Source organism: Crotalus tigris, unplaced genomic scaffold, assembly GCF_016545835.1.
Source record: "Crotalus tigris isolate CLP2741 ecotype Arizona unplaced genomic scaffold, ASM1654583v1 scf7180000018884.865410, whole genome shotgun sequence".
Classification (NCBI taxonomy): Eukaryota; Metazoa; Chordata; class Lepidosauria; order Squamata; family Viperidae; genus Crotalus; species Crotalus tigris.
In genome coordinates, this window is record NW_024097256.1 from 49988 (window position 1) to 72240 (window position 22253).

At 44.1% G+C, this 22253-nt stretch overlaps 1 protein-coding gene across 4 annotated transcripts in view; it reads right to left on the reverse strand.

Annotated features, from left to right (window-relative positions):
* CNKSR1 (connector enhancer of kinase suppressor of Ras 1) overlaps nt 1-18731 on the reverse strand; it is a 29236-nt gene extending 10505 nt beyond the window's left edge. The window contains exons 1-11 of one of the 4 annotated variants that reach the window (XM_039357251.1): nt 18449-18731; nt 15792-15949; nt 15471-15673; nt 14438-14522; nt 10667-10708; nt 9048-9167; nt 7759-7818; nt 7170-7238; nt 5200-5328; nt 3979-4055; nt 274-410 (exon numbers count right to left, since the gene is read on the reverse strand). In XM_039357251.1, coding sequence (XP_039213185.1) covers nt 274-410; nt 3979-4055; nt 5200-5328; nt 7170-7238; nt 7759-7818; nt 9048-9167; nt 10667-10708; nt 14438-14522; nt 15471-15673; nt 15792-15949; nt 18449-18500 — 1132 coding nt within the window. In that variant the 5' untranslated portion in view covers nt 18501-18731. The remainder of the gene's footprint in view (nt 1-273; nt 411-3978; nt 4056-5199; nt 5329-7169; nt 7239-7758; nt 7819-9047; nt 9168-10666; nt 10709-14437; nt 14523-15470; nt 15674-15791; nt 15950-18448) is intronic. The other 3 variants (XM_039357252.1, XM_039357253.1, XM_039357255.1) reach the window with 3 other exon arrangements.
* Between the last annotated feature and the right edge of the window lie 3522 nt (nt 18732-22253).

Here is a 22253-nt window from a genome sequence, read left to right on the forward strand (position 1 = left end):
AATGTACTAAACTAGAGAATGCCATAAGTGGCAATGAGTCTATAGATTTTGACATGGCACCTACCTGGTTTTTTTTATTACATTTGAATTTTTTTAATGTTATTCTGGTTTTTTTTGAGGGGTGGGGAAGATGATCATGGTGATCCTTGGGTAGATAATAATCAGGTAAGATAAAATGTAGGTAATATATAAATCAACAACTGGATGAAAGACTCTGGGAAGTTGAGACAATTCTACAGTTCTTCACTAGACTCAACAGATCAGGTTCCTTACCTGCTCCAGAAAGAACCTCTTCCAATCCACAGATATTATCCACAGGATGCCTGATGCAATCAATTCTCTTGTGCTCCTCTTGAACGGTGGGGAGATCAAGCACAGAATTCTGGGTTTCCTCGAACTCGGCAGTCATGCTTTAATGTGATGGAGAAAAAATATATAATTATTGATCTACTCTATTCTATAACACCTACATATTGCTTGCCAGAACCCCACCCACCAGCTATCAAATGGTGTTCCTGCAAGATGAATGCATTTGTGGGCATTGAGAATTAAAATATTGGCTACTGTCTCTTCTCTTGGCACCAAACGTCATGAGATGCTGGATCTCCATTTCAACTTATCAATCCTAGTTATTTCCAACCCAGCCTTCCCCAACTAGAAGCCTTCCAGTTAAGACTGAAAACCCCATTATTCCCTAATCAGCCTCCAGTTATGCTGACTAGGAATTCTGGGAACTGCAGTCTCAGCATATCAGACACTGCCAAGCTGGGGAAGACTGTATAATCATTAGATCATAGGAACGAATCTGTAAACTTTGTTTTAACAAAACAAGCAAACGGTTGGGTGATTTTGCACCATTTTATCTCCCAAGCAGCAAGAGAATTTGAAAAAGAATGTGTAATTCAGCAAGGGGAGCAGTTTAGGACTGGTGGGTAAATAATAGTTGAGAACAATAGTTGAGAACATCCTGGACAAAAGGGTTGATTATTCATCAAATGAGAGCTAGATTGGACATAACTAGGTACAAAACATCTATTTACCAGGATATTAGCTACTCTCCCGCCCATATACCTACTTTTATTCCTTTTCTAGGTGGGGGGGCACATTTCCAAGCTCCTGGTGAAAACATCCCAACCCTTGAATTCTCTATGAGAGCTCATGATACCAATTTAGGGCCCAGAAGGATTGCTGGATTTGATGATGATAGAAGACAAATAGTCAAGTATCTGGGCCAGTATCCCCAAGGACATTTACAATCCCTCCCACTTCCCACAAGTTACATGGGGGACCCTTATAAAAAGATGGAAAACATTTTATTATTGGAAAGTTTAAAGTGCAGCCAAGTTGTAGCTTGGGAAATAGGAAGGGGAAGATCACTAATTTCTTCAAGAGATATTCCATCTGTTCATTGAACCAGAGCATGTCCTTATGTTCCAAAATTCTCATTTGTGGTTTCTTTTCTATTGGAAGGTTGAGTGAAAATGGCATTGCGTGTTTTGTTACAGTGGACTAAGTCAGGTCTGCAGGAAAATCGGGAAGCCAGCCTCTACTAGGAAATTTGTAAACAGTTTCTGGTGCCTTCTCCTGCTGCTATCTACTTCACTAGCAAGAGGTAGAAGAAAGGTAGAAGGTAGAAGAAAAGAAAAAAACCATGATTTGCACACATCACACCTTCTAATTCTGGGAGGTGGAGTAGTCTGGATCCCCCCCCCCAAAATAAACATCAGCCTTTGAAATTGAACAGCTGTAGAGACTTCAACATTCAGAATTTCTACCCATGATGGACCCATGGGAATGTGAAGCCAATTCATTTGAGGGTTCCAAGTTGGAGAAGCTACCATTGGCCAACTGAAGTGGCCATTTCAAGTCCTAGTTTCGAATACTGTAAAAATAATCTGGTTGTTACTTGTCTGGTTTATTATTGAAGTTATTATTTAGTTATTAGTTTATTATTATTGCATTATTTTGCCAGAAAGAGAGAGAGAAAGAAGAATATATGCATGAGAGTTTTATGTGCCTGTATTTATATAACTGCACACTCATTTGGAGTCAGGCATCATATAACATAAATGAATGAATGAATAAATTTAAAAATAATTCATTCATATGTGCATGGTAATAGGAGAACTCTGCCTAAGGTCCAGCCTAGGATATGATGCATCTCATTTTAGAAAGGGCAGGAATGCTGCCACATTTATTGGGCAAGATTTATATCCATTTTTCCTCCAAAAATTGAAAGCATCTTATAAAGTACTCACTCTGGGTTTCCCCCCAACAATAATAACCCTGTGAGATAGGTGGAGTAATAGTCCTGACAGGTGGAGGTTTGCACCATAGGCTTGTTGTGCAAATCCAGTTACTTTACTGTTGAATCTATTATAGACAGGGCTTTTTTTTGTCACAGAATGCCCAGAACGGAGTTCCGGCACCTTTTTTGGATGGAACCTTGTAGGGTAGGCAAGGCAGGTTGTATGACGTGTGTGAGTTCCGGCACTTTTTTTTTTTTTAACAAAAAAAGCACTGATTATAGATAACCACAAAATTGGTTAATTTAGTCAGCAGATAAGTAGGTTGGGAGAATACATTATATCAGACATGTCAAACACAAGGTCCGGGGGCCGGATGCGGCCCGCGAAGTGGTTTCATATGGCCCGTGAAGCCATCCTGGAAACAGTGAGGGAACGGCCCCCGCTGCCTTGGCCCTGGCCCAGGCCGGCCAGGAGCCCATGTACAATTTTGTGGTGGCCATCTAGGCTGAAACGCATTCAGTCTTAGCTCCATAAGCCCCCTCCACCTGCATGGCCTGAGAGGAACAGCGAGGCTCCTCCAGTGGACCATGCCTTGGTGCTTGCCCTGGTCCCACCCCCTTCTGCCAGAGGCCCTCAGATCTAGCCCATTCCTGCCCAGGCCCCCACAGGCACCCTTGACGCGAACGATGTAGAGCTGGCCACACCCACTCCATTCACACCCACCCAGTAGGCTGCACCCATCCTGGCCACACCCACCCAGCTCCCTGAGGGCAACCGCAATGCTGGTGCGGCCCTCAATGAAATTGAGTTTGACACCCCTGTATTATATGGTCATTTCCTAAGCAATTACTGGGTAGGTGTCAGCACAGATGAGAAATCATTAGGCTGAGCATACATAATTCTCATACATTAATATTTTGGTTGTTTTCTTGAAAACATTTCATTACCCAACTAGGTAACATCTTCAGGGCTAGAAAAGAGTCTGGTGACAAAAAGACCCAAACACCTCCTTACCCGCAATCAACATCCAGATAAGCAGGGATTAACACCAGGGTTAATCCCAATCAAGCAAAAAACCATGCCCCAATCAAGGAACTACCAACCCAGAAAAACAAACAATAAACAAGACTGTAATCAAGAACTAGAAGAAAACAACATTTGACAGGGCAAGCCATTCTACAGAAACATAAAGCAAATCCTGCTTCCTTCTAGCACAGACATGTCAAGCTCGCGACGTCACATGACATCGCGCAACGTATCGGAGCTTTTTTGCCATTACCGGCAATGGGGTGGGCGCGGCTCCGGTATGATGAAACCAGCCCGTGGGCTGGCAGTTTGACACCCCTGTTCTAGCACTAAAGGTGTTACCTAATTGGGCAATAAAACATCTGCAACAAAACATTTAGGCTCGGAGGGCATTCACACATTCACACACATATTTTGCATATTCACACACATATTTTGCAATATGTGGAGAAAACATCTCAGGCTTGACCAGAAAACTCTTCTCTCTTCCCCCCCCCCCCAGAGAATATCTGAGTCAGGCCCAGTTCTAAACATAGCCTTCTCTGCATCAAAGGAACGTTCTGTTTGCTCTTAGCATTCTCTTCCTTAGGCCATGGACCAAGAGCAGAACCTTCAGATGTCCACAGTTCACATCCCACATCACCAACCACACTCCATGGCAATCTTGCCAACAAACAAGTCCTGCACTCGGTGGATGTCTGACCTGGATGTTGGTGATGCAGAGCTGGCTGAAGAGTCATCACTTCTTGAGCTCAGGACTTCTAAGAAAGCATTTGGCTGCTGGGGAGCAAACAAAGCCAGTTAAGGGAAGTATCTGTCTCAGGTGAGAAGCAACGCTTCCTGCTGCCAACTGATCTCCACTTTCAGCTTCCCGCTGAGTCACAATGAAACTCCTGGGAAATTGTAAAAGTAGGAGATGAATCACTGGTATATTTGGAAACAGAGGACAATGGAATTTCTAAGGTGCCTGCCTTGCTTTTCTAATGTAAAATCAACATGGTGTATTATTATTGTTGTTGTTGTTATTGGGGTGGCCTAAGACCTAAAATCTTGAAGAGATAGACCAGAGAGATTTTCAGTGGTTGGCAAATGGTAAGAAGGCATTTAAGCAAGGAGGATGAAGTAAGATAATGATGCTGGAGGTTCTCCATTGTTTTTTGGGGGGTTTAAAAGATGCCAATCTATTCCATGTCTAACAACATGTAGGTGGGAATCAAGATCCCTGATTTTGGGAAAATGTGTCTTAGGAATGGGAGGGTAAGAGAATCCCAGGGATGCCCCACTACCACACTACACCATAGGTACTACATTGCTCCCTGATAACCACTCCAATCTATCCCACAACAGAGTTTGCCCTTAACCCAGTGTTTCTCAACCTTGACAATTTTAAGGCATGTGGACTTCAATTCCCAGAATTCCACAGCAAGCAATGCTGGCTGTGGAATTCTGGGAGTTGAAGTCCACATGCCTTAAAATTGTCAAGGTTGAGAAACACTGCACCCTAAAGAGGTTCTAAAGCTGTTTTTTTCAACCTCAGCAATTTTAAGATGTGTGGACTTCAACTCCCAGAATTCCGCAGCCAGCATGAAAGTTGCTGAGGTTGAGAAATGCTGGTTTAAAGATAAGAGATGCTCGAAGGATCATCCCTTATCCTTTTCCCTACTGAAAGTGGAGAAGAGAACTGTGGTTGCTCATTTCATACATGAAGGACCACTTCCGGCAAACAGATGTGTGCTCTTCCATATGAAGCAGAATTCTGGACTAATCAGAGATCTGGCATTGGTGGACATTGCAATGATTGGCATGTTGATTGTCTGGACATTGTAAAATTTGCTTCAAAACTGCGCTGGCTGAAAATTGTGGGAGTTGAAGTTTTTCCTCTATGAAGCGCCAGGTTGGGGAAATTGACCTGGCTCGTACTTACTTGCTGGTGAGAAGGAGATTCTGGAGAACGGGGAGACTCTGAAGAAACCAGTGGGATTTTCTTCAGCACCAGTGTCACTCTACTGGATTCCAGAAGCTTCTTCACGAGATTCATCTGGGTCCACCCTACCTGCACAATCAACCATTCGCCTTACTTTTAATGATAAAAATGATGCTGTTGACTGCTGTTATGTTTTGACTCACTGGTTATGCACTCAGCATTGTGAAGCGAGATAGAAAGCATCATTTTACATACAGGTATTCCTTGACTTACAACCACTGATTTAGCGACCATTCAAAGTTACAAGGGCACTGAAATAAGTGACTTAGAACTAGTCCCCATGCTTATGACCATCACAGCAGTCCCACGGGTCACATGATCAAAATTCAAGCACATGGCTATCAGCATGTATTTACCTCAGCTGAGGTGTCCCAGGGTCATGTGACTGCCATTTGCAATCTTCCCAGCCGGCATCCAATAAACAAAATCAATGGGGGGAAGCCCGGTTCACTTAATGACTGCCTGATTCATTTAACAACTGCAATGATTCACTTAACAACTGTGGTAAAAAGTCATAAAACTGAGCATGACTGCCTTAATAATCTTGCTTAGCAACAGAATTTCTGATCTCAATTGTGGTCATAAATCGAGGACTATCTGTAGATAAATATGGCTGTGAATTTCTCTTTCCAAATCAGATGAGTGACCATAAAAGTTATGAAACACTCTCTCAGCAGACCTGTTTGGTACATACAGCATTATATTTTTCAGGTCACAAAGATGCAATTCGCTTTCAAGAGCAAGTGAACATTGTTTTTGTGGTTAATTTTATTGTGATACTATTACTTTTGTGGCGTATTTTAAAAGTCTCTATTATATCACTGTCTATGCTTTGATATGAGGTACATCGAAATGAATGCACATGTACAGAGACAGCTGACAGCAGCTTCCTACATGAAATCATGAAAACCTGGAAGAAGACATGGCTGCTTTCATGAGTCAATGAGAGATGCTTCATTTCATGGGCCTTTGTGTTCCAAAGCATCTTTTTGCAAGGGTTTACACAGCCCTATAGTCTAATTTGGTAATGTTCACGTTTTAGCCCATGCAACATGTCATTTTGCTATGATTTTAGTGTATTTGTGACTTCATGTGAGAAACCTAATAATACAAACCTATAGAGTCACAAACACTCCAACACAATCACAACTGGATAGTGCCAGAATGTCCACTGGCAAATTAATTACTTTTGTAATCAATGATATCCCTCAATAAAAAATATGATCACCTTTGGTAAAAAAAAAATCATCTGCCTTAGACCTTGGTGAGTCATTGCAGAATTTATTTGGGCAGTGCACTTTCTATTAACTTAAAAGTTAATGCACATGAGCTAATATAGAGACTATGCTGGCCAGCTATTGTAGGAGGAGAGCTGTGTTAGTCCGTGGGAGCAAAAAAATTGCAGCAAGTCTTTCCTGACTAATGAATTTTATTAAAAGGCAGCAGCTTTCATGAGTTACAGTCAGTCAAGCCTGCTGTTTTACAGAGGACTGTTCTCTTATTTGAAGAGTTGGCGTGTTTTACTTCAGCTTAAAGATGTGCAATCACAGGAAGTCAGGAAAGTTGGAAGCAGCCATCACCACTCAGCAGGTGGGCAATAGTCAAAGTCTCTCTCACACTATAAGGAACTAAAGCCTAATTTATTTATTTTGATATGTTTATATACATATATTAGCACATGGAAACCTTTCCATCTTTTCTCCTTTAGAAGTAGGGGGAGATGCTTTTCGTGACCATAAAAATGTCCCCCCCTCACCATCATCCAGCCAAGCAACTTCATGCAGCAGAAAAAGTAAGGCAAGTGATCATTAAGGTCTGCCCCATGCAGGTTGATCTCTCCCTTATAGGGTAGCTCAGCATCACAATTCGTCCTGCCCCAGGAACCAAGCAGAGAAAAAGCCCTGACTTACCACCACCTGGTCATTAACTTGGACTATTTCATCGCCTGGAAAGACCTTGCTGTACTGGTCAACAGGAATCTGGAAGGAGAAAAAAACCAAGAGACCCTCAAGGAAAGACTGCCTTCGGAGGTAAAGGGCTGAAAAGGCAGTACGGACAATCTCAAGGATTTATATAATTTTAATAAAAAACTTTTTGGACAAGAAAAGCCAAACTCCCTGGGGGTGGAGGAGGAAAGATTCCTGCCCAGGGGATTAAGTATTAACTTCAAGCTTGACCTTTTGGTTAATTCTAGCTCAATAAAGAATGCAAGGGAACGAAGGAGGCAGCTGTGCCAAGGAGAGGAGGGGAAGGGAAGGGGACAATGGTAATTAGCCAAGTATGATGCAAAGTCCCCACGGGAGAGAAGAAATAATGACAATTGGACTGAGCCACATTTTCACAGGCAACCGTTTGAAAGATGAACTAGCCTTGGAAGCCTGTTGCAAAGGAAGATCTATTTTAAGGACTGGAGTTATGGTGACTCTGCTAGTCTTGGGAATTGCCTTGGAGGGGGAGAGGCAGAGCTATGAAGTAAACCCGCTCCCACGGCACACTCACCTCCCGGGCAGTCCCTGATATCAAATGGAGACAGGAGGGCAAGGACTTAATCTCTAGGCCCTGTGGAGAGAAGATTTAGGAGACAGGCTTATCAGCTCAACTCTGGCTTTGCAAGAGGCAGCTGCCTCACTTGTCCATTCAGTTCCTGGCATCTCCCTCGAGTCACTGGATAGCAATGGCTCATCAAAGGAGATCAGCCTTTCCTAATGCAACACCCTTCAGATAATGCATTCATAGATGGTAGGAGGTACAAAACATTTGAAGGAGGTCCAAAACATCCAGGTTGAAGAATGCCAGATGATGCAAAATTGGCCAAGGTGGACCAACCCAGTGGAAGGCAGTTTCATATGTAAACAGCTGTGACGTTGACCATATATGTGTCACAGCTTGGGGTTTCTAATTCCTGGATAATTTTATATATGTATAGCTATACAAAATTATAATTATAAATTACATATGGAAAAACTATCCTGGAATTGAAGCTGGGATATTAACTATTGTTCTTTTTAGCAAAGAACCCTAAAATAAGGGGATGTCCACATAGGGATTAGGTGCGTAGGCTGAGAATGATAGATGTGGGAGTCCAATATTGGTCAGACTTGTATGGTACTTGGGAAAATTCCTGTTCCAACCATAGCAAGATAAGATTGATAAAGAGGCCCTTTTTTGAAACCCCTGGGAGAATGACTCCATAAAGGCATCTGTGCAAGTTCTCATGGTATCGATCACATGATGGGACCTGGAACAAGATGTTCTTCAGGAGGCCAACTCCTCCATGCTAACTCTTCTCTCCTTCACCTCATTCTTCATCTGCCCTGGCAATGGTTCTTCAGCATCTCCAGTCGCCTAAGCACATTCTGGCTGTTTTGCCTCTTTCTTTCCTTTTATGTTTTCCCTCTTCAGACTTTTAGGCACTTCCTCAAAACTTGAGATTCCCAAAAGACCTCTCTCTTTGGTGTGGGAGCTTACAAGATTTACCAGTGTTTTCCAGACCCTTTCAGATCTGCAAGGCGAATATTATTTATCACACAAGATTTGTGTGGAACTGAGTCAATTATTTGGAGAGGAAAATACGTGTGAAAAAAATAAGAGAGTGGCTCTGCTCACTAGTAGTTTTGATCATGCCCACAAACCAGCATTAAGACCCCCAATGAGTCCCACAAGAGACAAAAAGGGTATTGGTAGCCAAGAACTGTTGCAGAATGAATAAGGTACATATTAAGTTAGAGGACTTTGCCTTCAGCTCTCTTTGTCCAGAAGGGCTGTAGTACTAACAGTGCCAGACTCACCAAATTATCTTCTGGACCTGCAGGTTCAAGTTCCACCGTTTCCAAGATGGCTGTTTGATCCAGGAGGTTAGCTGGGCTGCAGTGCAAGATATGCTCACAGATTCCAGAGATGTGCCTTCCCTGTAGAGTGGAAAGCGTAGCTTGAACTGCCCTGTACAGTGGTGTCCTCAAGAGTGACCATTCTAAGAACAAGTGAGATCCAAGGAACCCTAACATATAAACCAGAGGTCCCCAACCTTTTGGGCACTAGGGACCGGTTCAGTGGAGAGAGGTTTTTCCATGGACCAGAGGGTTTGTGGTTTTGTGTGCTGCCTGCATCCCACAGATGGGGCTTTGCTTGTTTGTGCAGCCCAGTTGCTGGCATGCCACGGCCTGGTACTGGTCCACGGACTGGGGGTTGGAGACCCCTGATATAAACCATGGACCTGTGAAATATGCTTAGCTACAACCTGGCAAATGCGACTGAGTTGTTTTTATAGACCTTCTGCAGATCTTTTCAGGTCACTTAGGAAACAGTCAAAAGGTAAATCTCTCTTATGTAGTAATAAACAATGCTCCCTACTAAAGATATGGTGATGGTCACCCGCTAGGAGGGCTTGCTTACACCATTTGGGGCTCAGTACTCAGTCCAGTACTGTGACTGGTTTAAAATTGGCCCCCAAACTAAAAACCATTCTTTCTGGTGATATTACTACAACACCTTAAGACAACTTCTTACGATCTTCATCAGGTCAAAAGATATAGTTGTGGCCATAATCCTTTAGAACAGTGGTTCTCAATCTTTTTAGACCGGCAACCCCGGTCATGAGCAGGCGGCGCACATGCGCGGCGGCGTCCCCTGCACGGCACGCATGCGTGGCGCCGCCCCTGCGCACCCCCTGCACGGCATGCATGCGTGGCGCCACCCCCTGCGCAGCGTGCATGCGTGGCACCGCCCCCGTGCCACCCCCTGCGCGGCGTGCATGCGTGACGCCGCCCCCTGCGTGGCGTGCATGCGCGGCACTGCCCCCGTGCCACCCCCTGCGCGGCATGCATGCGCGGCGGCGCCCCCTGCGCAGCACGCGGTGGCGCCCCCTGCACGGCACACATGCGCGGTGGCGCCCCCTGTGCGGCGCACATGTGCGCCGCCGCTCCCTGCGCCGGCTGAGAAAAAAATGGCGGATCGCATTGTTTGGCGACCCCCGTGAAATGGTCGTTCGACCCCAAATGGGGTCGCGACCCACAGGTTGAGAACCGCTGCTTTAGAATTTGCCCATGCCTGCCTGGGAATTGGATGTATGGAAATGAAGTATTTCCAATAAACATATGGCTGGCCATGCTGGCTCAGGAATTCTGAGAGTTGAAGTCCACGAGTCATAAAAGAGCCAAGGTTGCCTACCCCTGCCCTAGAGGCTAGAGGACTAGATCATCCTTGGTCTGATCCCACAAGTTTCTTCTTCTGTGTGTTAACTGGAGAAGAGGAGGAGTTAGGAAGATACTCGCATCTCCACCAATGACTTTTCAGACGAACTAACTTAGATTCTGTATATAAGGCAATTATATGGCTATTAACCCATGGAAGGTTGGGAAATTTGTAGTTTCAACACTGTGGTGGGGACCCAGATCTTTTCACTACTTACGATCAGCAAAATTCGGTCCTCTCTCTCAGACACAGTGCACTCCTATAGGGACAAATACAAAGAAAGGTACATTAATAGAAGCTGGGGTTACTGATTCAAGCTAGACCACCTTTTCTAGTTGAACTAGACAACTTTTCACCAAGAACAAAGGTATGATGAATTCACAGAAATTCAGATGGCATTCCAATCCTCCTCCTAATTGGATTCATTGCAATTCCAATTCAGAGCGGCACATGGAATTTGGGGACCCATGCATTACCCAAAGCGTTAAACAGAGTCAGTAGGAAAGGGGTTTAATCTTAAAATGGTCACTTTATCAGCTTAAGAACAGAAGGCATGCATCTTATAACTGTGGGAAATATGTATATGAAGTTTTACACAACTGTTTTAATAAAGGATGACCATAATTCATTATGATCATCCATGCATAATCTATGTGTGGAAGCAACTTATTCATATATATACTGTATATGTAGAGCAGCCCTTAATCTTGTTGTTATTGCTCTCTTTTCCACTTAATGTCTTCGCCTTTATTTTCTTTACTTAAATAAAGGCAAAAAAAAAAAAAAACCCAAAACCCTCAACAACAATCCCATCACTCAACCATGGGAGATACAGGAAATTCTAAAACAGGAGTGTCAAACTCAATTTCATTGAAGGCCACATCGGCATTGCGGTTGCCGGGTGGGTGTGGCCAGGGTGGGTGTGGCCAATTGGGTGGGTGTGGATGGAGTGGGTGTGGCCTACTGGGTGGGTGTGGCCAGCTCTACATCGTTCGCGTCAAGGGTGCCTGTGGGGGCCTGGGCAGGAGTGGGATAGATCTGAGGGTCTCTGGCAGAAGGGGGTGGGACCGGGGCAAGCGCCAAGGCACGGTCCACTGGAGGAGCCTCACTGTTCCTCTCAGGCCATGCGGGGGGGGGGAGCTTATGGAACTAAGACTGAATGCGTTTCAGCATAGATGGTCACCACAAAATTGTACATGGGCTCCCGGCCGGCCTGGGCCAGGACCAAGGCAGTGAGGGCCGTTCCCTCACTGTTTCCAGGATGGCTTTGCGGGCCACATGAAACCACTTTGCGGGCCGCATCCGGCCCCTGGGCCTTGTGTTTGACATGTCTGTTCTAAAAGGTGACCATGTTTTGGCATCCAGGAGTACCACACGTTCAGGTTTTAGTCATTACCATACTCGTTTTTAAGTCCAATTTTGATCAGCTAATATCACACATTTGAGCAATTTTTTAAAACTAGCTTTTGCTTGTTCAAAGCAAAGATTTCATACAGAATAGCAGAGATGAAAGGAACCTTAGAGGTCTCCCCTCCTCAAGCAGGAGACCCTATACCATTTCAGACAAACGGCTGTCCAATGTCTTCTTAAAAAGCTCCAGTAACGGAGCACCCACAACTTCTTAAGGCAAGTTGTTCCACTGGTCAATTGTTCTGTCAGGAAATGTCTCCTTATTTCTAGGCTGCTCTTCTCATTGATTAGTTTCAATCCATTGCTTCTCTTCCTGCCTTCAGTGCTTTGGAGAATAGGTTGACGCCCTCTTTGTGACAGGCCTTAGATATTGGAAGAGTGCTATCATGCTATCCCAGTTCTTTTTATTAGGCTAGACCAGGAGTAGGCAACCTCGGCTCTTTTATGACTCATGGACTTCAACTCCCAGAATTCCTGATTCAGCTATGCTGACTCAGGAATTCTGGGAGTTGAAGTCCATGAGTCATAAAAGAGCCAAGGTTGCCTACCCCTGGACTAGACATACCCAATAGCCAGTTCTTCATATGTTTTAGCCTCGAGTCCCCTAATCATTTTTGTTGCTCTTTGTCCCTCCCATTAATCTTCTTCTTGTTTTCCTGTCAGTTTCACAATCTTAACATCTAATCTGGTCAATTTCTGTTATTCCCAGTCAATTTCACAATTCTAATAGGGGTTCTATAGCAAAAAAACTGGAGGAGGAGGAAGAGGAAAAATTTGAAAGGAAATAACATTGGGAAGAATGTTGGAGCCTGAATGGCTTATTCCATGAGTATATTAATTACCATACTTAACAGAATAAAATTATATAAGGTTTCACTTCTTTTTCAGCTCACTGGTAGAGTACTTTACACATAAAAGATATTTAGCATACAGTAGAGTCAGTTTGGTGCAGTGGTTGAGGCATCAGTCTAGAAACCAGAAGATGGTTTTAGTCCTGCCTTAGGCACAAAGTCCCATTCTCAGCCCCAGAAAGGAGGCAATGGCAAACCACTTCTGAAAAATCTTGCCAAGAAAATGGCAGGGGCTTATCCAGGCATTCTCCAACTGAATAGTGGGGGGAAAAAGAAGTGGAACTAGAAAAGAAGCCCATCAAGTTACAGATAGTTAGTGCCAATAATATTGAACTAAATCAGATTTCCTAACTGTGGCAACTTCTAGACATGTAGATATCAACTCTAGAAATTTCACGAATCTGGAAATGGCCAAGAATGCAGAAAATGGCTAAACAGAGCAACAGACAAATCTAGTCGAAAACAGCTTCCTTCCTAAAGACGGAAAGATACAGAAACTGCTTAAGATTTGTATACAATTATCTCAAGTTTAATCTCTGCATCTTCAGGTGAAACTGGACAAGCTTCCTGTTTCTCACCCCCCTCCCCCCGCCCTTTTCCCTGCTGCCCATTTTAAGCTACACATTGTCCTGCATTGGGCAATTTTTCATATTTTCTTCTATGCACACTCATATTCTTTCTCATGCTGTCTTCTTTTGGCTGAATGTCATTTCCAGCATGGCTGTCTATTGTGAAATCTCCCCAGCAAATTCCACAGATTCCATGCAAGAACGAGCACACACACAGAGAGATACATATAAAAGGTAAGCAAGGTGGTAGGAACACCCAGCAAATATTTTTAGAATGGCTACTGAAGAACCTACCTTAATTTGTAGTTTTCCCTCCTAAAGAGCTTGTAACTTTCAGCCTGCTTGTTCCTTTGGAGCAGGAACATCTGAGAACTCCAGCACCCAGCCCTGCCTCCGATCCCAAAGTGTGAGTCACAAGATGACTTCTATAAAAGACAACTGGCTGGTCTCCCCTTCCAACTTTGTTTACCCCTTTCTCCTAGCTTTATTCCCTCCCACCCTTCCTGGTCAGCTGCCATTTCTGTCAGTTCACTCAAGTTCAGTTTCTGTACTCTCGTTTTCAGTTCGCCAACTTTAAATCTCAGGCATGGATAGTTTTTCATCACCTTCCAGAATAAATGCCTTTGCCATCTTCGCTAGCTTTCCTATGAGCCAGTGGTCATAAACCAATCACATCTTGCTCATCTATCATTCCCAACAGCACCAGCCAGCTTTCTCAAAGACGAGAGTTACTGGGAGGCTTAGTTCAGCAACATAGGATCACCTGGATGTCTCTTTCCCCAAAGAGCATTTAGTTGGGTTCCATCTGTTGATAACTGGAAATTTTTAATATACAATGAATGTGTGAGAGGAAAGATACCATCCAAGACATGCAACGTGATTATTTCTCCTCTTTCAACACATTTAATTGTGAGAAGATTATATCCTTACAAATGTTAACAGAGTATATGAATACCATCACAGAATAAAGCAAATTACCCCCTTAGCCACACAAAATAGAAATACTTAACCTTCCATAAATCACAAAATCTACTGAAAATCACTAAAAATAGATTTTTCTTAAAATGCTCTTGTTCCAACTAATTTGCATGGTGGGCATAAGCCATCTCTGGGCTGTAAAATTCTTCCCTGGCTGATGTGCTAGCCACTATGACTTACCTTCTGCACAGTCTTTGCCAGATCACCACAAAGCCAGATGATGTCTCGGCTGGCTGAATAATCATGCAGGTGGGAGAAGAGATACCTGCAAGAGTAGACATGTAAGCTCCCGATAAGATTCTGCTATACAGGCAAACTACTAGGGGCCAGGTGGAGGGAGTGGGCACGGCTAAAAGTTCTGTTTGCATGTGTTTTTTTTTAAAGCAGGAAGACTCCTATTCACATGCACTGATTCACTTCACAGGTTAGCCTAAAACAACTATATTTCTAGGGCACTCAAATTCAGAGTAGGCATGCTCATGCAGTAAAAGCAAAGCAATAACCAGCCTTCTTGACGTCAATTGATAAATTATGTAAAGTGTACTAAAGGCCAGATGCTAATTTCAATATACAATATTTCGACCATTTATCAGTGTTTTTCTGGGAGACAGGTGTTGGAAGAAAAAAAGAAAGAAAGAAAGAAAGAAAGAAAGAAAGAAAGAAAGAAAGAAAGAGGGAGGGAGGGAGGGAGGGAGGGAGGGAGGGAGGGAGGGAGGAAGGAAGGACACTTGAACTTGATTGGGTTCACATGAAACCACTCTTAAACTGATTCTCTTTCGATGTTTTGAAATATGGGCATTCATATTTGCAATCCAACACATCCAGGAAACATCTGGTTGGGAAAGATTTTTCTAATCCATAATTTATCTCAGGAGGGGACAACTGCTTTTTTTCTTGAAGAGGATCTACAGAGGCACATGTCAGTAATGGATGAGGTTTACAAAAACAAAGGTCAGGGCCATAGCTAAAAATTGACAGAGGCATCTGATCTCTTTTTTCCTCTGACATCCCACTTTGGACCTTCTGTTACATACCTCTCCCACCCACTCGACAAGAGACTAAAGCAAATTGCACTTGAAGAAGTTGACTGGGGTTGTTTATTGAGGGCAGCAGGAAATTATGAGCAACCACACCGCCCTCCCCTGTTTTATCAAGATGAGAGCAAGCTTGGATTCGCACACCCTTCCCAACATCTAAGTAAATAAATAAGTACCTGTTGAGCCACAAAAAGAGGCTTTTAGCAGCCCCGATCAACTCCACCACAGATGCCAGTAGATCTAAGCTGGACTTTCCGGTAGCAGCTCCGTGATAAGTGCTTACTTTCCTGCGACTCAGAATGCAGACCTCGGTCGTCCGAACGATCCCTTGCAGCTTCTCCGTGAGCGTCCTCAGGTTGGAGGTGGCCAGCTCATAGTTCTAGAGAGAGGAGTAGAGGCCCAGATGTTCTGTAAGGAAAGCAACGTTTCACCCTTTCTCTCCCAGAGCTATTGGCCCTCAAGTGAAGACTTGCTGGGATTTTTCTGCAGGCGCCCACCAAGACACAAAGCTGCTCCACAGCTTCCAGAAGGAGCTCCTGGTGGCCGATGCAGCTCACGCCCAGATTCTCCAAATCCCAATAGGACAACCGGAGCAGCCCCTTCCCGGTCAGCCCCCACGTCTCAACTGGGTAACCTTGTAACGCTGGATCCAGACCTGTACGGAAGAGACATGCAAAGGAAGTGATCTCCTGGATTTTACCAAACTAATCCAAACATTTTGAGAAGAACCACAACGTAGGTCATCACACACACCTTCCCTCCAGAAGTCCTCAACTTATGACCACAGTTGAGTCTAAGATTTCCATTGCTGAGCAAGACAGTTGCTAAGTGAGTTGTACCCCATTTTACAATCTTTTGTCACAGTTGTTAACTGCAGTTGTTAAGTGAATGTGGCTTCCCTCACTGACTTTGGTTGTCAGAAGCCGGCTGGGAGGGTTACAAATGATGATCACATGACCCTGGGAGAGGGCAACAACAGTCATAAATACATGCCAGTTGCCAACTGCTCAAATTTTGATCCTATAACTGTGGAGATGTTGCAACGGTCGTAAATGTGAAAATGGTCATAAGTCTTTTTCAGTGACTTTGTGACTTCAAAAGGTCACTAATCAAATGTTGTAAGTAGAGGACTACCTGTATTGTTTTCCTCTTTCTCTTTAAATGTTATTTTAAAAATTGCTTAGGGTTGTTTTAAGACAATCGTTGCTTCTACTTGCCCCACCAAATCTAGCAGAGGGGGCCTGATGGGAATCATGCTGAGAATCACAGGTCATGGAGGTTAGGATAAGGATAGGATAGGATAAGGATAGATAAGGATAAGGATAAGGATAGGATAAGGATGGGATAGGGATAGGGATAGAGATAGGACAGCACATTTTATTGGCCAAGTGCAATAGAACACAGAAAGATTTTATCTCCAGTGCATAAGCTCTCAGTGTACATACATACAACAACAAAATCATAGGTCATAGATCATAAATCATAGTTACAATCATTAATCATAAGTTACAAACAAGTAATAAATCATAAGATATCAAGAAGAAAGTAGGAAAGATGAGACAATGAGAAAGATGAGAAGATGAGAAGGATAATAGCAATACAGCCCTACTATATGGATAAATGTAGTAGGCTGTATTAGGGTATATCCGGAGGACCCTAAATTGGCCACCCCATCGATCATCCACTGGTACTGTCTTCAGTTAAAATTGATACACGAGTCCCCTTCATTGGCCACTACTGTCATTTGTCCTTTCTATCTTGAAAATGCCAATAGACTACTCAGAAATGTTCACAAGGTGTGGTTAAAAAAAGTCAAGATGATGGCCATGATATTACATTTAAAACTTCTATTTATATGTGACCATAAAAACTTTGATGGTGGCCATCGTAGCTTTTTTGACCATACTCTTCAGATACTGCCATTATTTGAAAGACCATTCACAATCCTCTGAGCCTATCCAGACTTCGCCTGTGTGAGGGCCCCATTCACTGCCAGCTCTAAGAACCATTAGACAAGGTTTCCCAAGGTTGGCAACTTTAAGACCTATGGACCTCAACTCCCAGAATTCCCCAGCCAGCATTAGACTGATGGATGGAATAAGAACAAGCTTTGCTAGGGGCAGTTTTCGTTCTATGATTAGCCTGGGCAATGAGATTGTTTTTAATCATTGTTTATAGGACTGTTCTATTCAAATGCATTTGCTGAATTAGATTGCTGGGTTAAGATTTGCAGTTTTAAATTAGCTGAGTTTGTGCTTGAGCAATGGGGAGAGTATAGCAGAACAAGAAAGCAAGCAAAGAATTACTGGCACTAAATAATAGTATACAGAAAGTGTCAGAGGATAATGGATGCGACAGATGTCATATAAAAGCCATTTAAGCAAAGTGCTAAGGTAATATACACACACATACTGCATAAACATACCCCTAGGTATTATGTTTATGTCCTTCCTCTGAATGCTCAAGAGGCTTTTATTTTATCTCCCCAAAAATGTAGGTTTGAGAGTTGTCAAGCGCTGATTTAGTTTCAGTCCCCTCAGTCCTAATTCAATATTATAAGGGTATGGGCTGGGGTGGGGATCAGAGGAAAAATTATAATACTTTGGTCTTCATAATTATATTGAAGAGAGCAAGCATCCAGCCCATTTAGAGTTGCACAGGTTCTATTAAATCTAATCGAATTCTCTTGCAGATTTAAAGTTATGCCTTCCAAGAAAGTTCATTTTGAAGGATCTGCCCTAACTTTCTTCTCTGTTCTGCCAGAGGGGGAGAGAGAGAAAGAGAGGACCACTGTGTTTCAGGAGTTGAAAAGGAACAAGGGGTGGGGTGGGCGCTTGTCACCCCCAAATTATTGGCCAAAACTGCATCACACCAATACCTGAAAATACCAGTTGCGTTTGGATACTAACAAGCCTCCCTTCCTAAACCCAGCTGGGCAGGACCAACCTTGCCCTTCGCAGGAATGCAGGGGCACCTGCCTCCTCTCCGGCTGCCATCCCGGCCCTGGCAGGTGAGGGTCGTCTCACCTGGGGCCGCAACAGGTTAGCCACAGAACGGACGGAGGGAGTTCCACCCAAGCACATCTTTGGGGGAGGGGCCCTCATTTCCCCCCCCCCGCCAAGATCGCCAGGTCCTGCCACCGCTTCCCCCCTACCTCGGATCCAAGCCAGCACCGTCTGGGAAGTCCAGAGAGAGACCGGCTCCATACTCGGGCCCCGGGCTCGGGCCCTCCCTGCGGGGACCGGTCTGTTCCGGGTAAAGGCTTCCGCGTTCGGAGAATCGGGGCGAGCGCCCGAGACGAACCTGCACGTTCCAACAGGTAGTCGTCAGCCGGCTGGCTGGTTGGCCCAAACCTTCTGTCAATCACGGCAAGCACCCGCCCACTTCTCTCGCTCTTGAAAGAGAGAGTTTAAAAAAAACAAAAAAACTGGACTTGAGATATTCTTTAGTTTCGGGGGGACCATTTGCCCCCTTTATCTGAAGCCCTCCTTCGCCAGCACTCAAATGCGGATCATCTCAGGCCATTCGGGTGAGGCTCCTTCTCTAATTTTCCAAAACAGGCCCCCCCTCCTCTTTCTGCCCCCCCCGCCTCCGCGCACCTTTGCACGTACCTTGCTGGGTTACAGTCGGGGGGGGGGGGGAAAGTCAGTGGCTCAACTTCGCTCGCTGCCTTAAAGGGACAACCCGGAGGTTTGGCCAACACGGGCGGCGATCCTAAGCGCGCTTCGGGAGGGAGAGAAATTCCACGGCGGGCGCAGAAAGGCGCATCTCAGATAGTCGGGATAATCTCTCGGCCCCCTTCCTATTGGGATCTTCCGCAATAATCAAGGCAGTTTTCACTATCTTCCCAGGAATTCAGCTTTTAGTAAATCTGGACTAGTTCTGCGGCCAGAAGTGATAGAATTGGTCTTATATTTTCCTTTTAAAAAAACAAAAACAATCATACATACACACATACATAGAGGGGATTATACAAATTATAAGTAATGATGTATGCGTGTGTAAATGCACACGTTCCTATAGTTCCCAAAATCCAATTACTGCATCCTGTTGCAAAATGTGGTCTAAATCCTCAAGCAGATTTGATGCAGTATAAAAAGGAATAAACTTTCCTCAATCAAACAATGGCTATCAAACCTCAGGGGAGGAAAAAACAACCCAGATGATTCCAGTTTGTCAGTCCTTTCAGATGAGGAAATTGGTTCTCCCAAGTTTGGGCTAGCAGTATAATTTATTGATTTAGGCCAGTGTTTCCCAAACTTGACAATTTTAAGGCATGAGGACTTCAACTCCCAGAATTCCACAGCCAGCAACGCTGGCTGTGGAATTCTGGGAGTTGAAGTCCACATGCCTTAAAATTGTCAAGTTTGGGAAACACTGGGCTATAGTAACAGAATCTTGAAAGTCTGATTGTGTTTTTCCTTCTCTCCCTCTAATCTCCTAGGGAATGAGGGTGGAGCCAATCTGAGCTCCTTCCTAATGTTTGATTTGTTTCCCAGAATTAGAACATGTTTTTATACATGTTGTTGCAACCACCTCTGTTTAATTTTTCTAAGGTCATCTCTGTGGCTCTCTGCACATCCTCCTTCTTTCTTTGGAATTGGGCTGCAAAAATTTAGATAAAGAAAGCCAGGCTGATGTACAGTTGTGGTTTAAGGCACCAGGATAGAAACTGGGAAACTGGGAGTTCTAGTTCCAGGTTACCTGGGTAACCTTGAGCCAGTTCTTTTCTCTCAGCCCTGCGAGAGAGGTAATGGCAAACCACTTTTGAAATCTTGCCAAAAAAAGTGTAGGGATTTCTCTAGGCCAGGGGTAGGCAACCTTGGCTCTTTTATGACTCGTGGACTTCAACTCCCAGAATTCCTGAGCCAGCATAGTCCACGAGTCATAAAAGAGCCAAGGTTGCCTACCCCTGCTCTAGGCAGTCATCAGGAGTCAACAATGACTTGAAGGCAGAAATATGAACAATGCTCCTCTGGATTTCTGCAGACCAGGTTTGGTGGCTTTCCTGCCATGAGATCGATGACTGTAAATACAATGCCCACCTCTGCTCTGAGTCATTTATGGCAGCGGTCCCCAACCTCTGGTCCGTGAACCAGTCCCGGGCTGCAGCATGCAGGCAACCGGTCCACACAAACAAGCAAAGCCCCATCCACAGGATGCAGGCAACACACAAAACCACGCACCCTCCAGTCCGTGGAAAAACCTCTCTCCACGGAACCGGTCCCTGGTGCCCCAAAGGTTGGGAACCTCTGATTTATGGTATCCTTTCAATGAAGTGAGTAGAGAAACATGAATGAACAAATTTCAGGTCTGAATGGCTCATTGACCCAAGAAAACTACAACCCCTTTGGTTACTCTCTTGTTAGGTTCTTCTCAAAAAATCCAACACATACACCAAGACGTCTGTATAAATATATGCATGATCACCATTTTTTTTTAAAAAAAGATATAATACTACATGGAATCTTGCCACTACAAATAATCCTCAAGTTACAACCGTCCGTTTACCAATTGTTCAAAGTTACAGCAGCAGTGAAAGAAATTACTTACGGCCAGCCTTTGCACTTATGGCCATTGTAGCGTCCCCACGATCACTTGATCAAAATTTGGGTCCTGGGCAGCCGGCCTATATTTGTAATAGTTGCGATGTGGAGGAGTCATGTGATCACCATTTGTGACCTTCCCAGGGGGCTCCTGACAAGCAGAGTCAAGAGGAGACGCTGGCATTGCTTACTGTGTGATTTACTTAACAACTACGGGGTTTTGCTTAACAACAGGGGCAGGAAAGGTTGTAAAATTGGACAAGAGTCACTTAATAGCCACATTGCTTAGACAACAGAAATTCTGGTCCCCATTGTGGGTAGCACGGTGGTTCCACGATTAAGACGTTGGGCTTCTTGGTGGCTGGAAGGCGGGCAGCCCAGGTTCGAGAACCAGGCACCATGCAAAGGGGTGAGTTCCCGTCCTCACCTCAGCTCCTGCCAACCCAGCTGTGCAAAAGCATACAAGTCAAGTAGAAAAATAGGTACCACTTTGGTGGGAAGATGACAGCACATGCTGGCCACATGACCACGGAAATATCTTCTGACAGTGCTGGTTCAATGGCCTTGGCATGGAGATGAGCACTGCCCCCTATAATCAGGAACAACCAGTTGAGTAAAATCCCCTTTACCTTTTTGTGTGTTTGTGGTCGTAAGCTGAGGACTTCCTGTACAACCTCCAAGTCAAAAGAAAAATATGGACAGGGTTAGCAAATACTATTCCAGAGAATAAACAAGAATTCTGCATTCCAGAGCACTCACATCGCAGCTCAGAGATTATTCAATGATGATGCATCATTGTCAAGGCACAACAATGTTGGGGTTTTAGTCACTCTAATGGAAACTCCTGAGTCTTATAGAAGATCCTGTGCAACTCCCTTTTCAAAGTTGCAGGCACGCATGTGATAATATGTTTAAAAGAAAAAATATTTGCACACCATCAATAGCTGTAGCCAATATAAATATTTATAGTCCTGTCGGGACTACAGCTTTCAGAATGACTGACCAAGCGTTGGCTCTGTGACATATTCATGAAAAACAGTACATCGTGCGTGGGAAATGCTGATGTGAATGTTCGCCACCACTAGAGGGAAACAAAGCAGAAAAGAATTCCATACCTAATCCATGCATAATCACCTCTGCTGGGTCACAGATCTGTTACTGGACAATGGGAGAGTTAAGGTGAGGTCCTTAAGAGCCACTTCAGGAATTGTGTGCCTGTCAGTTTAGAAGTGAACCAAGGACACCCAAAAAGAAAAGCTGAAAACCCTCTGCACATTTCAGAAACATAAAAAGTGTATAATGCAAAGAAAGATAGGGAAAGTGAATGCAGAAGAAGCTTCCATAATCTGAAGAAGTCTATAGCCAAAAGTATTGGAAATTTCAAAAGTAATTCAGCTCCTTCCTCAGATAGTG